The sequence below is a fragment of the Aedes aegypti genome, chromosome 2 (assembly GCF_002204515.2).
Source record: "Aedes aegypti strain LVP_AGWG chromosome 2, AaegL5.0 Primary Assembly, whole genome shotgun sequence".
NCBI classification, from domain to species: domain Eukaryota; kingdom Metazoa; phylum Arthropoda; class Insecta; order Diptera; family Culicidae; genus Aedes; species Aedes aegypti.
The window spans coordinates 436,115,650-436,131,956 of record NC_035108.1 but is presented as its reverse complement, the minus strand read 5'-3'; the positions used below and the strand labels follow the sequence as shown (position 1 = coordinate 436,131,956).

Genomic DNA, 16,307 nt, shown 5'->3' with positions numbered 1-16,307 from the left:
CTCAAGAAACACCGATTATAAAATTTCTACCATATGATAATGATTTTCAATCTAGTATTCATTAAAAATTTGTTCTATCGCGACCCCTCCCTATCTCGATGGTTCCTTCAATATCGAGATGTGAAGAGGCGACTGTAAATGTGCAAGGAATGATAACCATATAGTAGTGCACAAGGTATTTACTTCGAATCCAGTTGGAACAAAAAGGCGTGGGGCGCAGTGAGCTGAAAAATTGACCAGGTGCATTAGGACCTGGAGATCGTGGATTGCAGTCGAGAATGGAGAGAAGAAATCGAGTGAATTGGCGAAGCATTGTTGGCGAGGTTTTATCAAGTTAAAATTGATGTAGAACTAAATATCTTAATAAATGACAATTATTCGATTTTCTATACAATTTTTATTCTGTTTTGATGTGTTACATTTGGGTTTATTCTAAGAGTGGCGTAAAGTGAGAATTGTAGGTCGTATAAATCAAATGAAGAGTCATTTCACTCGAGTCAAGAATTGTCACCTCGTTATACGAGACCGACAATTCTAATCGCATGCCATTCGTAGAATAAACCTAATTATTATTATGTTTTGACTCCTTTATCCTTCACTATGCAATTCTTAGTTGAACTATAAATGTACGAATCTGCATTGGCTCCAGAACAATTTCATATCCATCACTCCTTTGTGTCTGTGATACTGATTCTGGGCTCTGTTGTGGCATATAATTGGACTCCACTTTGAAATGAAAACTGTTGCTATCCTCCTTCCACTGGTTACCGTCCAGCGTAGTCTCGCGAATTTCTTCAATATTGAATGAACCAAAGAAGTCCTGTAACTTGAATTGAACTGGTTTCGAATACGAAGGATCTTCATTTTTCTCCAGAATATGCTCAAATCGAACTAGAATACTGTTTTCTTTCCAAGGCTCAAGCGTCAATAGGTTGACATTGGGTGGAAGGGAACTCGATAGGGCTGAGTGCTGAAATGAAATTTAAAAATGTTCAGCGATCAAGCTTCGTCTTTTTTGTACCAAAAACTTACCATATCGTTGAATTGCGTCTGCCAGTCTTCGAATTTCAGCCCGGTAGCATCACTAAGAAACATCCAACTCGGTAAATGAACAAGATTCTGCAGAAATCTCTCCCTCGCCTCCAACGTAGGACTGCTTGTCTTCTTCGACCCAAACACCACGAAGTGCTTTCCCCTCGCGATCACTCCTGTTCCGAAAGCCTTCTCGTCCAAGGCTTCTCCAACTCCGAACGCATCATCATACAGAAGTCTTCGGTGGACCATCAACTCCAGCGATCCATCCTGCATGCTAGAGCCACCCTGAGCACGATCATTCAACACAGCCAGTCGGATGTTTTCGTCTTCTAAGGCGATCTTTGCCGTCACCGGGTAGTAGTTTCCAGCTATGGGTTCTTCCAGATGCACCTCCCAAGTGTCACGATGGTTTCTTTTCCGCTTCATCATCTCCCGACCGTTGGAATCTGTCCAAAACACTCCATTGGAATGAGCTGCCGTATAGAATTTGGAAACGATCTCCTTCCCGATCTCGTCTTCTACCGGAATAGGTCCCACCATCCACTCGAGTTCAACATGGTTCTCTTCGGCGTAAACGCGGACCACTTGGCTTATCCACTCGTTGAACGTCTGATGGACTTCCTGAACAATACTACCTCGGAAGATCGTCAGATGCACTTTATTTGTAACGGCGTGATCCGTCCCGTTGGGACGGAATATGTAGGCACCGGATGAACGGTTTTTAAAGATGATGTTATTCCCGGATGCACCTTCGTAGTAGACGAAGTTCTGCCGCAGATGATGTACGACTCCATCAGTCGTAATCGAACTGAGAAATCCATTTGAATCGAAACTGATATTGAGGAATTTGTTTCCTATGGTTACTTCCTCCTGGTTGAGCTGCAGATTCGTTTGCGAGTTTTGTGGGGACTCATCTACGTTTTCGGCAGTTCGCGTAACAAAGTACGATTTGTACCCAAGTGGCGGTATTCCACTAGCCAAGAATACAAGTTCGTGGCTTGCTCTGCTGAAGCGGTAGTAGAGTTTTCGGACTGACTGCGCGACTGGGACAATTTGCCCTGGGATTTCTCTTCCAAGGATGTCTTTAATTATGTACATTTTTCCGGGAACTGGCAATCGTACGTACTGGTTTGTAGAATGAGCTAGAGGGTTGTAGAGAGTGACGAAGAAGCTACTCTTGTTTTCGGTAATTTCACATTTGCTGATGTTGAGAAGAGGGCAGGATTCGAATTCGAATGTTGCATTTGCACCAACCAAATGCTGAAACGAAGTTTTAGTGTTTTCTACACAGGAATTGATCGCGTGAGACAGCATTCGGGAGTAGTCATCGGCTACGTGCTGCTTTTCCGTGCCGGTCACGGCGTCGTGATGCTGCATTACTCCCATTGCTTCACGTAAAAGATTCAGGCGTGAAATTGAATGCTTATCTTTACGGGGAGTCAGCGCAGTTAGTTGTTTGCAAATTTGCAGAAAGTGATTTCCGACACGTTCGAATCTTTTCAACGTTGGGCGTGAGGTGAAATAACCGGTCCAATATGTGTAAGGATCCGAGGCATAGGGGAAGAAGTCATCACTTTTGGTTGGCCACGTTATGTCTGCATCGTTTAGGGCTTTCAAATAGCAAGATGGCGTCGAGTAGAATACGTGAACATTGGAACCGTTGGTTTGCCTAGCGTTTGCATATCTGAGAAAAAAATTTTTGCTCGTTTCATGAAAAACTGTAGAAATATATAAAGTTATTTACTTTATGAGTTTGTCCATGTTCTTGAAGTAGATATTAGCGTCCATGTAAGTGAAATCTCCACCCATTGTCAACACGATATTGTAGGTCCTGTAATGCTTCGCTTGTTTTTTGACATACATCAAGAAATAATCAATCTGTTGATGAAGCGTACAAATTATATTCCATATTATCAAAATATTAACACATTATAATCTTACCTTTCTATCCACATTATTCTCAGCACTTTCGGGATCATCGATAAACGGTTCGTCTGGACACAGTACATCGAAGCAGAATCCCGGAGGAGGTTGGTACACGTTGAACAGCACTCCCGTGAACAGATCAGAATCCGGCAAGTTGGCACTAGTTTTCCAGATCATCTCGGCATTCTTTCCATTTAGTCTACTATTCTTATCCTGATAATCCAATCGTCCGAAAAAACACCCATCAAAGCCCATCTGTGCAAAGATAGAAGCCTGTTCCCGTGAATGCCCAAAGGGATCTATCTGCCATCCGATTCGGGGTCTTCCACATTCCCCAAAGGTATCGTTCAACAGCTTCAACCCCCACGCAAACTGATCGATAATGCTCTGATAGTGAGTTGTGGCCTCATCGTTCATGCTCCAAGCCCCACCGATGAACTCCAACCTTCCCTGATTCACCAAATTCCGGACCGCGTCCTGCAATTGCGGCGTCTGCTCTTTCCACCACTTGAAGAAAAAGGCCGACTCTACGTAGATGAATCTCCGCGAGGGATCTCTAAGTAACGATTGAATTACCGAGTCCAGGATGTACTGCACGCCAGCTTTCTGGATTCGTGTGTGACCTGTGATGAATAATTCACAAACGTTTCAAAATATTTGATCATTCAATTCCTAAATGCATACTTCCGTAGTAGTACTGATCAACAGTTTTCAGCCAGCCGACATCGTCGTGAGTGTGCGGCACCAAATGGACGTTTAGCATATCTTTTTTGAGCTCCGGACATGACTGCAATAGAATATAATTTTAGTGAACCCTAAAATTTTTGAAGGGCAATATTAGGGTGATGCCAATATCAATCACTTGTGTATTTAAGAACTCTTGGAAGGTAAGAGGATGTCCAAAAACAAATATGGAACAAAAATATGAAAAGTTTAAAAGTAAATTACTGTAATCTAGGGGTCAATTCACCATTGGTCCAATTTCAGCAGGACAGTACCAAAAAGCATTCCCTTTCAAGAATAGTGAATGTTTCGTTCGCATCACAGACATTCCATGTTTTCTAGTTCATAGATATCTAAAGGTGATTATGAATTATTCCATTTTTATTAAGTTGAGTTTTCCATAGAAATATTTACAGATTTTTAAGGTGTACACACCAAAAGAAATCTAAAATGTACACGGCACGTAACCACGTGTGTAGCTCGTTGTTTCTGAGCAAATGAATGAATAAGCGTCCGAACCAACACCATAGGCAGGTCGAGAATGATGCTTTCTTCATCATTACGTTGTTAAATAACGTGTGAATCCTTTCAAATCTCAGAAACAACGAGCTTCGCCAATGGCAATATATCCGTTTTATAGTACATTACAAAAATCTGATTATACAGTGAACTCTCCATAACTCCACATTGAAGGGACCATCTAGTTTGGGAGGTATCGAGTTATAGAACACAGCACCAGTAGTGCATATGCGATCTAAGGGCCCATCGAGGTAGCCATGAAAACCAACTTATACTATGGTTCTATACCCGATATCGATATACCGAGTAAGAGAGCGTTGACTGTAATTAACTTTCAATCAAGCTATGTAAAAACTACACAGCAAAAAAAACCTTAAATTTACATGGCACGTAAAGTTTTATGATAATCATGTTAAACGAGTTATAACTGAACATTTAACGATAAATAATGTAAACTGTCTCTTTGCATTCGAAAAAGCTTACAATCTTGAGTGAAACTCTCGCGTACTCTGGGATAACGCCCAAAAAGCCATTGCTAACCGCGTGTGTAGCTCGTTGTTTCTGAGCAAATGAATGAATAAGCATCCATACCAACATCACTGGTTGATAGAGAATGATCCTTCTTTCATCATAGCGCTCAGGGCCGGATTTCCAAATGTAGGGGCCCCGGGGCCAGAGTCTTGTGGGGGCCTTTTTCCAGAAAACAATTCTGACGTTATAATACAGTGGTCATCAAACTGTGTCCCGCGGGCTACATGTGGCCCTTTTTTTGTACAGCGAAACTATTTCGAGTGTTAAGATCATGTGGCCCGTTCATGTGGAAAATTTCTTATGACAGGATTCAGATCTCTTCGCTTTTGCAACCGTTTATTGAAATCTTAGTCAATTTGTCTGTGTTTCTCGTCCTGTTCAGTCGAATATCTATCAGTAATTATTAAGAAATTAACTGTAATTTATAAGGTGGTAGGTCATTTGGCATAAAGTCGTTTGGCATAATGGTCATTTGGCATAAAGTCGTTTGGCATAACGGTCGTTTGGCATAATGGTCGTTTGGCATAATAGTCATTTGGCATAATGAGTCTGAAACCAAGAATTTTTTAAGATGAGATTCGGGCTTCTTTTGGAGTCAATAATTGACAATAATTGATACAAAATGTCACTTTATTCTACAAACATACTTACTTACTTACTTATTTGGCTTTACATCAATTATCTTGATAAAGCCTCGCCAACAATATTTCGCCAATTCCCTCGGTTCATGGCCGCTTCTCTCCATCCTCGACTGTGACCCACGCTCTCCAGGTCCTGGTGTACCTGATCAATCCACCTAGCTCGCTGCGCCCCACGCCTTCTTGTTCCGACCGGATTCGTGGCGAACACCATCTTTACAGGGTTGTTGTCCGGCATTCTTGCAACATGCCCTGCCCAGCGTATCCTTCCAGCTTTAGCTACCTTCACGATACTGGGTTCGCCGTAGAGTTGAGCGAGCTCGTGGTTCATCCTTCGCCGCCACACGCCGTTCTCCTGCACGCCGCCGAAGATCGTCCTTAGCACTCGGCGTTCGAAAACCCCAAGAGCTTGCAAGTCCTCCTCGAGCATAGTCCACGCCTCATGCCCATAGAGGACTACCGGTCTTATGAGCGTTTTGTACATCGTGCATTTGGTGCGGGGGTGAATCTTTCTTGACCGCAGTTTCTGCTGGAGCCCATAGTAGGCACGACTTCCGCTGATGATGCGCCTTCGTATTTCCCGACTAACATTGTTGTCAGCCGTCAACAAGGATCCGAGGTAGACGAACTCGTCCACCACCTCGAAGGTATCCCCGTCTATCGTAACACTGCTTCCTAGGCGGACCCTGTCGCGCTCAGTTCCGCCAACCAGCATGTACTTTGTTTTCGACGCATTCACCATTAGCCCGACTCTTGTTGCTTCGCGTTTCAGGCGGGTGAACAAATCTGCCACCGTTTCAAATTTTCTCCCAATAATATCCATGTCGTCCGCGAAGCAAACAAATTGTCCGGATCTCGTGAAAATCGTGCCTCGACTGTTAAGTCCGGCTCTCCGCATGACACCTTCAAGCGCAATATTGAACAACAGGCACGAAAGTCCGTCGCCCTGTCGTAGTCCCCGCCGAGACTCGAACGAACTGGAGTGTTCGCCCGAGATCTTCACGCAGTTTTGCACACCGTCCATCGTTGCTCTGATCAATCTTGTGAGCTTCCCGGGAAAGCTGTTCTCGTCCATGATTTTCCATAGCTTTATGCGGTCGATACTATCGTATGCCGCCTTGAAATCGATGAACAAATGGTGCGTAGCGACCTGGTACTCACGGCATTTCTGGAGGATTTGCCGCACGGAAAAGATCTGGTCCGTTGTCGAGCGGCCGTCGATGAAACCTGCTTGATAACTTCCCACGAACTCGTTTGCTATAGGTGATAGACGACGGAAGAGAATCTGGGATAGCACTTTATAGGCGGCGTTTAGGATGGTGATTGCACGATAATTTTCACACTCCAGTTTGTCGCCCTTTTTGTAGATAGGGCATATAACGCCTTGCTTCCACTCCTCCGGTAGCTGTTCCGTTTCCCAGATTCTGACTATCAGCCGATGCAGACAAGCGGCCAACCTGTCCGGGCCCATCTTGATGAGTTCGGCTCCGATACCATCCTTGCCAGCGGCTTTGTTGTTCTTGAGCTGTTGAATGGCATCCTTAACTTCCCCCATCGTGGGAGCTGGTTGATTTCCGCTATCCGCTGTGCTGACGTAGCCATCGCCTTCGCTGTCCTGACCTTCTGTGCCTGTGTTCTCTGCGCCATTCAGGTGTTCATCGTAGTGCTGCTTCCACCTTTCGATCACCTCGCGTCCGTCCGTCAAGATGCTCCCATCCTTATCCCGGCACATCTCAGCTCGCGGCACGAAGCCTTTGCGGGATGTGTTGAGCTTCTGATAGAACTTCCGCGTTTCTTGAGAACGGTACAGCAACTCCATCTCTTGGCATTCCACCTCGTCCAGGCGGCGCTTTTTGTCCCGGAATAGGCGGGTTTGCTGTTTCCGCTTCAGTCTGTATCGTTCCACGTTTTGCCGCGTACCATGCTGCAGCATTGCAGCCCGCGCTGCATTCTTCTCCTCTAAAACCTCTTGGCACTCCTCGTCGAACCAATCGTTTCTTGAGCTCCGTTCCACATATCCGACAACGCTTTCGGCAGCGTCGTTAATGGCTGCTTTGACTGACCTCCAGCAGTCCTCAAGAGGGGCCCTATCGAGCTCGCCCTCATCCGGCAACGCTGCCTCAAGATGCTGCGCGTACGCATTGGCGACATCCGGTTGTTTCAGCCGCTCGAGATTGTACCGGGGCGGGCGTCGATACCGTACATTGTTGATGACGGATAGTTTTGGGCGCAGTTTCACCATCACCAGGTAGTGGTCGGAGTCAATGTTGGCGCCACGATAGGTTCTGACGTCGGTTATGTCGGAGAAGTGCCGTCCATCGATCAAAACGTGGTCGATTTGCGATTCTGTCTGCTGAGGTGATCTCCAGGTGTACCGATACGGGAGGCTGTGCTGGAAATAGGTGCTACGAATGGCCATATTCTTGGAGGCGGCAAAATCTATCAGTCGTAGGCCGTTCTCGTTCGTCAGCCGGTGGGCGCTGAACTTTCCAATCGTCGGTCTGAATTCCTCCTCCTGGCCAACCTGAGCGTTCAAATCTCCTATGATGATCTTGACGTCGTGGCTTGGGCAGCGGTCGTACTCGCGTTCGAGCTGCGCGTAAAATGCGTCCTTGTCATCATCAGTGCTTCCGGAGTGTGGGCTATGCACGTTGATTATGCTGAAGTTAAAGAATCGGCCTTTGATTCTTAACTTGCACATTCGTTCATTGATCGGCCACCACCCGATCACGCGCCTTTGCATATCACCCATCACTATAAAAGCTGTTCCCAGCTCGCGTGTGTTGCCGCAGCTCTGGTAGATGGTATGATTACCTCTAAACGTTCGCACCAATGCTCCTGTCCAGCACACCTCCTGCAGCGCTACGATGTCGAAACCGCGGGTCTTCAGTACATCGGAGAGTATGCGAGTACTTCCAATGAAGTTGAGAGATTTGCAGTTCCACGTACCGAGTTTCCAATCGCTAGTCCATTTTCGTCGCTGTGGTCTTTGCCGATTGTTCCGGTCCGTATTCTCTCGTTGACGTTCCTGTGCTGATGTGTTTTTACGGCTGGCTCGCAGGGCCTGACACCAACCCCCTAGATTTCCGGAGGACCATTCCCCCTAAATGTTCGGAGGGCCATAGTGCGCAGTTTAGCTTAGAGTCCTTCTCTGGCACTCGGACGATGATCAGCCGCCCCTGACATGGGGAACAGACGCAGTTGTGAGCCGCTCCTAACGTGGAGTACAGACGCTCCAGGTTTGCAAAAGCAAACCCCCCCTTCCCTGTCAGCATACGACCAAAGTTCCCACCGGGGGTTGGTTACCCGATCTTCCCCAAGGTTACTCGTACCCCGGCCAGTACCACGAGGAGGTAGGGATAGGAGTTGCTGGGCAAGAGTTATGTTCTACAAACATATGCTCTTGAATAAACTAAAGCATATTAGGAAAGTTATTGTCAATAATATTTTACAATTTATGCAGAAATTACCCTTCTTTCAAATATTAATTCTTCTTTTGAGTTCCGCTATTGGAATATTTTTTTGCACTGAAGATTTTGATATATTTAGCACTAATTTACCCTTCTTCCAAACATTGGATTTTTTTTAAATATGATGTAACCAATTATAGGCATAAAAACTGTTCATTTGAAATTGAAACAAATTTCACCTTCTTTTATACATAGGCTGTTCTTTTAAGATTTCTTTATTTTTTAGATATTTTGTTGTTCCCAACTGACAAAATGGCGGCAATTGATAACATTGATCTGCTCAAGTTATCAGCGAAAAGAGAAATCGATTACTGCAGTTACTTTGATGGGTTGTGCTACTTTTCCCGTAACGTCGGTTCCCCAAATGTCATTACCCCGAACGCCAGTATTCCGAATACCAGTTTCCCGATTATCCCGCTTCAACAAAAAGTCCACTTCCCTGAAAAGTTTGTTGCACTCATACTTGTCGTAACTTTAAACATTTTAGGGTGGTGAGCGAACTGACCATCTGATATGCACCCTTCTTTATTTAATTGGCGGTTCTTTCGAGTTTTACCGTCCTCAATATTTTTGCCAACATGTGTTGTAACGACCATAGAGTAAATTTATGTTTAGTTCAATGTTTTTCGTATGCTTCAAAATATTTGTCCATTTAAATAGTTAAATATATTGAACCAGTCTAAGGTTAAGCAATTCACTCCCTGCATGAACATTCTTCGGAGTTCACGAGTAGCATCCTCCAAACCACATGGTAAATGAGTTCCGTCTGAAGCCAATTCGCACATGTTATGTGCCGCCCAAAAAGCAACAGCGATAGCACTCTAGCCAAATTTGCGCGTGTGCTTCTGAGCATTGACCCCCAAGAAATGCATTCAAGGGATATTGAACTTTCCCGAATGGTTCGCCTCTCTTTAGGTCGGAGATAGAGACGAGCCGTTTTGACGAAAGCCTTGCGGTGAAGAACAACCCCCTCCCCCTGACCTTGAATGTTTCGCGAACATGGGAACGAATAAATCTCGGGTATTTCTTTCGGGAAATATTTCAGATTTGATAGCGAAGAGGACATGCATCTCGCGACAGATCTGAGGATAATCCGACCTTGATCGAGCACTTCGTTCTGGCTAGTGGAAGAGGCAGGAGTGATCACAGTTAAGTTTCGCGCCGTGATGTGTCTTTGAAGATCAGTCGAGTAGCTAGAATTGATCCGTTGAGATTGAGTGCATTTAGTTAGCAGAAATTACGTGCGAGTGTCTTCGAGATCAGGTTTGTGGCTTCCTGCGGAACCGAACACATCACACTACCCATCAAGATCGCTTCTGACCCCACCGTCAGCTACGAGGTTTATCCCGGGGGTACGGAAACCGGAAGGGGGCTTGCGCACGTTATTCGCGCCCCAGGCGACGGTAGCAGGCACCCAGCATTCATCAGGAATTGCGCCAACGTGAAGAGGAGTTCACCGCCGGCGTCGCGTCGGCCGTCCCCGTCGCATTAGCCCACAACCGGAGAAAGAGAGTCGGAGAGCGTCATCACCAGCACCCATCGACGCTAGTTTCGCCCAGCGGCGCGTTCACTGACGAATGAACGGCCGTCTGCGGTACCCGTAAGACCCTCCAAGAGTTTGCAAACCGTGAGTAGAAATCATGCATGATTAGAAAATAAGTCCATGCGCATGGCTCTGTTTAACCCGCTACCGTAGCCTATGAGTCGGTAGCGTGGCTATTCGATTTTTTCACGTGGCTACCCTTAGCTCCCGCGCTTGCGCTGGTAGTCACTACGAGCACGCACACACGCACACCATTCGAATGAACATCTGCACATGAACACTCAATCCAAGTGACGACGATAGAAAGATAGAAGGGAAAGCAGAGAGTAGGCCTAGGCTAGTGTAATGAAGATGTGAAGAGAGGGAGAATAAAATGAATTTATGTTATGCTGTTTAAATGTTGTAGAGTAACGTGGGAAGAATGAATGTAGGCGAAATTTATAGTAAAATTTATGTTGTTTAGTGTCGAATAGTGAAGAGTCGTCAATAAATGTCTACGTAAAGATTTTGCATGTTAATTCGGTCGTAGTTTCTATTCTTTAATTTATTTTACTTTACTGGGGCGGTTCCCCGGAACAACCGTTGATGCTCCCTATTTTTCCTCTGGTTAAATCGATGATTTGTCAGGTCGGCCAGTGATGAGAACCTAGCGAGTTAGTTTTGCGTTGTCGTTTCGTTCGTATGTTTCACGTAATTTGAAATCCTGTCCCTTTCCCCTTTAATTGTTCTTCCCAAAGTTGGACGTCAGCCGACTCGTAAATATCTCGGATCGGGAGTAATTAGACCCAATCCCTGGGGGTCTCTACGGCCGGGCAAGCCCTAAACTGGTAGGTGGTCTCCGAAAGGAGTGGCGCGTAAGCCACCTTACTCTAAACCCCGAAATGCGCAGGCTGGTGTGTTACAGTGTATAGCCAAAAATGACAGAATACCTGCTTCTTTTGATTGCTTATCGTTCTTGCTCGTTCACCTTCCAGCCACTAAAGACTATTATAGCACCTATTTAAACTGCATCACTTTTCGGGGAAACGAGTCATTCTAAGCACTGGCATTCGGGGAACCGACATTCAGAGAAACGACATTCGGGGAAAAGTTGGACAAGAACTATGATTCTGAACGCAATTTTTGATGTCTTTTCGTTTTATTATGCCGCAATAGTTTGTGGCGTCCAATCTTCTATTGATTCAATCATAAATTTTGCCTTCTTCTAAAAATAAAATGTTCTTTATATTTATACTGTTTTAAGTTTATTATTTAGTCAAGCTAAATGTTCACCATTTATATATTTCGCAATTTTTGCAAGATGTGCTGTTAGAATAATAATTACTTTAGAACCTGTAAATATTCAACATATTTTTATTTGCAAACACAAGATCTCCTATCAAGATATGCTGGAAAAATATTATTTCAATCACACATTTTCCCTCCTTTCGATAATAGACAGTGTTTTTGATGTACACTTTCAAAATTAAAATTTATATTGAATCGTTCAAAAGTTTTGCCACAAGTTTTTTCAAAAATGTGTTGTTCATTTGAGTTATGTTGTGAGAAGATATTCAGTGTAAGAGCCTTAAACATTTTAAACGAAAAATATTCTGCTCTCGTATATAGGCTATTTTTGCATTATGCTGCAATAATAGATCTTTGGATAAGAGCTTTTAATATTTTGCAAATAAATTTTTCCTTCTTCTACCATGTAATTTTCATCAAGTGTTACGTATAAACTGGAACAGAGCTTGATCTGCAGCAAAATATGTGCGTTCCCTTTATTAATTACTGCGAACTTTCTTTGCCAATTTACTATTTTCAAATATGTATATCGCAACAACTCAACGATACTTTATGTTCTTTTTGCTATGGGCTCAGTGGTGCTGATCTCGGTAAAAGCTTCGAAAATGCCGATATTCATTCTAACTCATACATTATGCCAAACGGCCATTATGCCAAACGACCATTATGCCAAACGGCCATTATGCCAAACGACCATTATGCCAAACAACTTTATGCCAAACGGCTTTATGCCAAACGACTTTATGCCAAACGGGGTACAATCAATTTATAATACGCCCATGAGAATCTCAATATTGGTTTAAGATCATTAGTTTCTTCAAAAATAGCAGTTATCTTGAATCAAAAATAAAGCTTAAGTAAATTAAAATACTTCCAGTTTACCTCATATTACAAAAAAACTTCGCTTCACGGTAACTGGCTGTTTTTGACGAAATTTTGAAGCAGCATTTTTGAAGTTCAATAGGCTTTGAAAGTATGCAGATTTATGTATCAATTTCTATGTTTTAATTTGTTAACTTCAAAATCAAAACTTCAAGGAATTCGTGAAATTTATGAAAATTGTGGCATAGGACTTCTCGCGGGGCACATAATAAGAGAGAGTTTATTTGAACGGTTTTCAATGGGATTGAAAATATTTTTTTAAACACAGGGGCGAGCTCCTCGATTAAACAATACATTTTACAAGAGAACAAAACGATTAAAACCATGGAACCATGAAGAGAACAAAATTACCAAAACCATGGTTTAAATCATTTTGTTCTCTTGTAAAGTGCATTGAAGAACCCAGGAACTCGTCCCTGTGTTGAAAAAATTTAAGCCCATAGAAAGCCATTTAAATAAATTCTCTCTTATTTTGTGCCCCGCGAGATTTTTTAAAGGCATTGAGGTGGCCCTCCAGATCCGTTAGGCTGAGTTCCACTGCTTTATTATATTCTCATATATATTTTCTTTTATAAATTTTATGCTTTATGTTCTGGATAAGGTTCTCATTACCAGAAGTTAGATTGAATGCTTTAAAACCCTCATAATTACAAGTTGGGAAGTTTTGAGAAAAACGGTTTTGAAGCTTTTCAGAAATTTTACCACCGACGTCGGTGGCCTTTTTCCGTACAAATTGTATGAGAGCCAAAAAATAACAAGCCAACCTTTTACGAATTATAATATTTTTTAAGACACTAAAAATACCACTTAGGTATTTATTCACATGATACGTCTCATATTTCCCTTGAAATACAAAGCAAACTTAGTTGCATCGCATAGAGGAGCTACATCCTGCTTTCGTTAGAAGGTATAAAAAAATCTGGCGGTTATTTTGAATTTCAGTTTTTTCGCCATTAGCTCGCCGCTCGTTTTGAATTCTGGTATTTTCTTCGACTCAAACTTGTAAAGAATAGTATTTTTTTTTGAGTAAAAAACATTTTAAGTAGTAGAATAAGTTATTTACCTTGATAGCACATGTTGGCTACCGTTACGCTTACTCCTCTTCTTCTTGTTCTTTTTTTTCTGATGTTAACCTTCAATGCAACTTTGTCTCTCAACTTAACAATTTATAAAAAAAACAGATTATAAACAGTTTCAACAACTTCACGAACTAGCAGTAAACACCACTAACACTGGAGATTTGTCGTCGATTTTCTTTGATGCGGTGTAAGCAAAACCTTCATTTCCTCATACTGTATCATAAGTGTCATCTTTTTTCATTAACTGAAACAATATTGGAAGACACTTCTCCTGTAGGCCAGTATCCTGGCTACAATTTCATCAGACACTCACTACCGTCTGGTCGCAGACAAAGAACAAAATCCTGTGGATGTGTTGGGTGGTATGTTAGAAAAGGAATTAACGTCACACCTTTTATTGAATCCACTCCTGATATTAGTGAACCCATAGCATCGAGGATCGAGTATTTGGTCGTTCTGGTCATGATTGACGAGTTGAACTACGTCGGGCGCTGTGTAGTACGCATAAGATCCAGCGCACTATGCCCGACGTTTAGGTTCAGTTCAACGCGTAGATTAAGAGTAAAATTGCGTTTCGCGCGTAGATGACTCCGGTTTTTTTTTAAATGAAGCCGATATTTCTTCGCATGTTTTCAATCTCGGCAAGTCTAGTGGATATGTGGGGAGAATTACGATTTTTGAACAATCCTTGTAACGAAAACTAGAACATTCAAAGTTAAGGTACCCGAAAAAATGGATTTGGATGAGGAATTTCAATTATAATTCATACGAAGTATTCCGGCAAAACTCTAAAATTATGAGGGGTCTCTGTCGGGTATTATTCTGAGTAAGCATCGATATGGGAATTACAATGGGATTTTTTTTTCAAACATTATATCCAGAATCTTTTAGTGGTTTCCTCTAGTTATTCTACGTTGAAGTTTTTTTCAGAAATCTATGGGTAATACTAGGAATTTCTCCGACAAATCTTCTTGAGATTCTACCAAAAATGTCATTATTGATTCCTGTATCCACAGGTTCAACCTGAAATTCCTCCTGTGAAAACGTTTCGAGGGATTTCTTTCAATGCTTTCTTCAAGAATTCTACCAAAAATTCCTCCAAAGATATTTTTAAGAATTCCTCTACTGAAACTTCAGGAATTTCTGATCAGATTCTATCAGATTTTTTTTGCTGCAATTCCACCAGGAATTCCTCTAGAAATTCTTAAAGAGATTGCTCAAGAAATCCCTTCCGAGAAGGTGATGCAGGAATTCCATCAGAAATTCCACCAAGAATTTCCATCAGAAATTGCTTCTATCAAAAATCTTCCAGTGATTCTTCTAGTGATTTCCCTAGTAATTCCTCCACAGATTCCTCCAGAACATAAAACACCGATTTTCTCTAGAAGTTCCTTGAAATTCCTTCCTTCCTCCTTCCTAAAGAAATACATCTAAAAGAATTCATCGAAAATTCCTACACGGGAACACCAAGAGTTCCTTAAGAGATTCCGCTTCCTTGGAAAAATCCAATTCAACTCTAACGGGAATTTTAAAAACCGAAAGTCAAAATAAATACCACTAGTTGAACTATTATTAGTACTTTACAACTTTTGAGAACATTGTATGTCGATTGGAGATGTTTTTGACCTTATAAAATCGATATCTGTTCATCACAGCACCTGTAAAACATACATTTCTCTACAGTGTTTGTTCTACGAGATTGTCAACCTCAAGCCTAATCGTAAAAATTCAACCGTAGTATCATTCCTTTTCCTTTTCTGCACATTTTTGTATCCAAAGTACAGATAAATTGTTAAAAAATCGTCAAAAATACGGCATTTCTCATTTCACGGCATTTAGAGCTGCTGCCAAATGGCGCAATTGCTGACATGTTACAACATTGAACATAGTAGCATAGTAGTGTATCTCCGTTACAAGCTTATGTTGCTCGACAGTTCCGTTCACGCTTATTTCTCTGACTTTCCCGGTGGAAATAATGGGATTTTTTTACACACAAGATTTGAGCTCAGCACTACAATTGTTGTAAGGTTTGGAATAATTCTAACGCCAAAACGGCCACACAAGATGATAGTTTGTCATTTGCATCCGATTTAAAACTTGTTCTTAGACTTAGAAATTTCACAAATTTAGCACAAGTAAACTGATCACTTAGTATATGAAATATTTACTTTTTTGGGCTTGATTTAATACCTACATTGGCATCACTAATATTGTTCAACAGATCAAAAGCTCTCACCTCATAACCACATGTAGTTACCCGATTGGAAACATCACCGTTGCTTCGTACGACTGACAGTATACAAACTATGATCGGTAACAAAAAACATCTGAATTGTATTTTCTTCATGCCAGGATTGCACTGTCCGAACAACTTGGATTCTAATTATTTTCAAACCATCCACTTCCACTGAAAACGCGACACTGACTGACTATTTGGCCGTTTTTTATCGCGCAAATTATAGTTCACATAACAATGCATACTCGCACGTACAGATATTTAGCTTATTGTGCAGCTACAGTAATTCCTCCATTTATTATTAGAGCACCTTATTGTTGTACACACATAAAGTATAGTTCATTGTGTTTAATTGTAGAAATGTTTGAGCTTTTTGTTCGGAACAAATTGATAATTTGACCTATACAGCTATTTAAATCTTTTCAAAACATTCAAGTT

General features: G+C 42.2%; 1 protein-coding gene across 1 annotated transcript; it reads right to left on the bottom strand.

The window, feature by feature from the left end:
- Positions 1 to 400: 400 nt before the first annotated feature.
- On the bottom strand, positions 401 to 16,210 carry LOC5567009 (lysosomal alpha-mannosidase). The gene is made up of 6 exons (XM_001651361.2): positions 15,870 to 16,210; positions 3,646 to 3,748; positions 2,977 to 3,584; positions 2,780 to 2,913; positions 1,033 to 2,719; positions 401 to 970 (listed from the first exon to the last, which is right to left on the bottom strand). The coding sequence occupies exons 1-6, from the start codon at positions 15,978 to 15,980 to the stop codon at positions 599 to 601; spliced, it is 3,015 nt and encodes a 1,004-aa protein (XP_001651411.2). The 5' UTR covers positions 15,981 to 16,210; the 3' UTR covers positions 401 to 598.
- Positions 16,211 to 16,307: the final 97 nt, after the last annotated feature.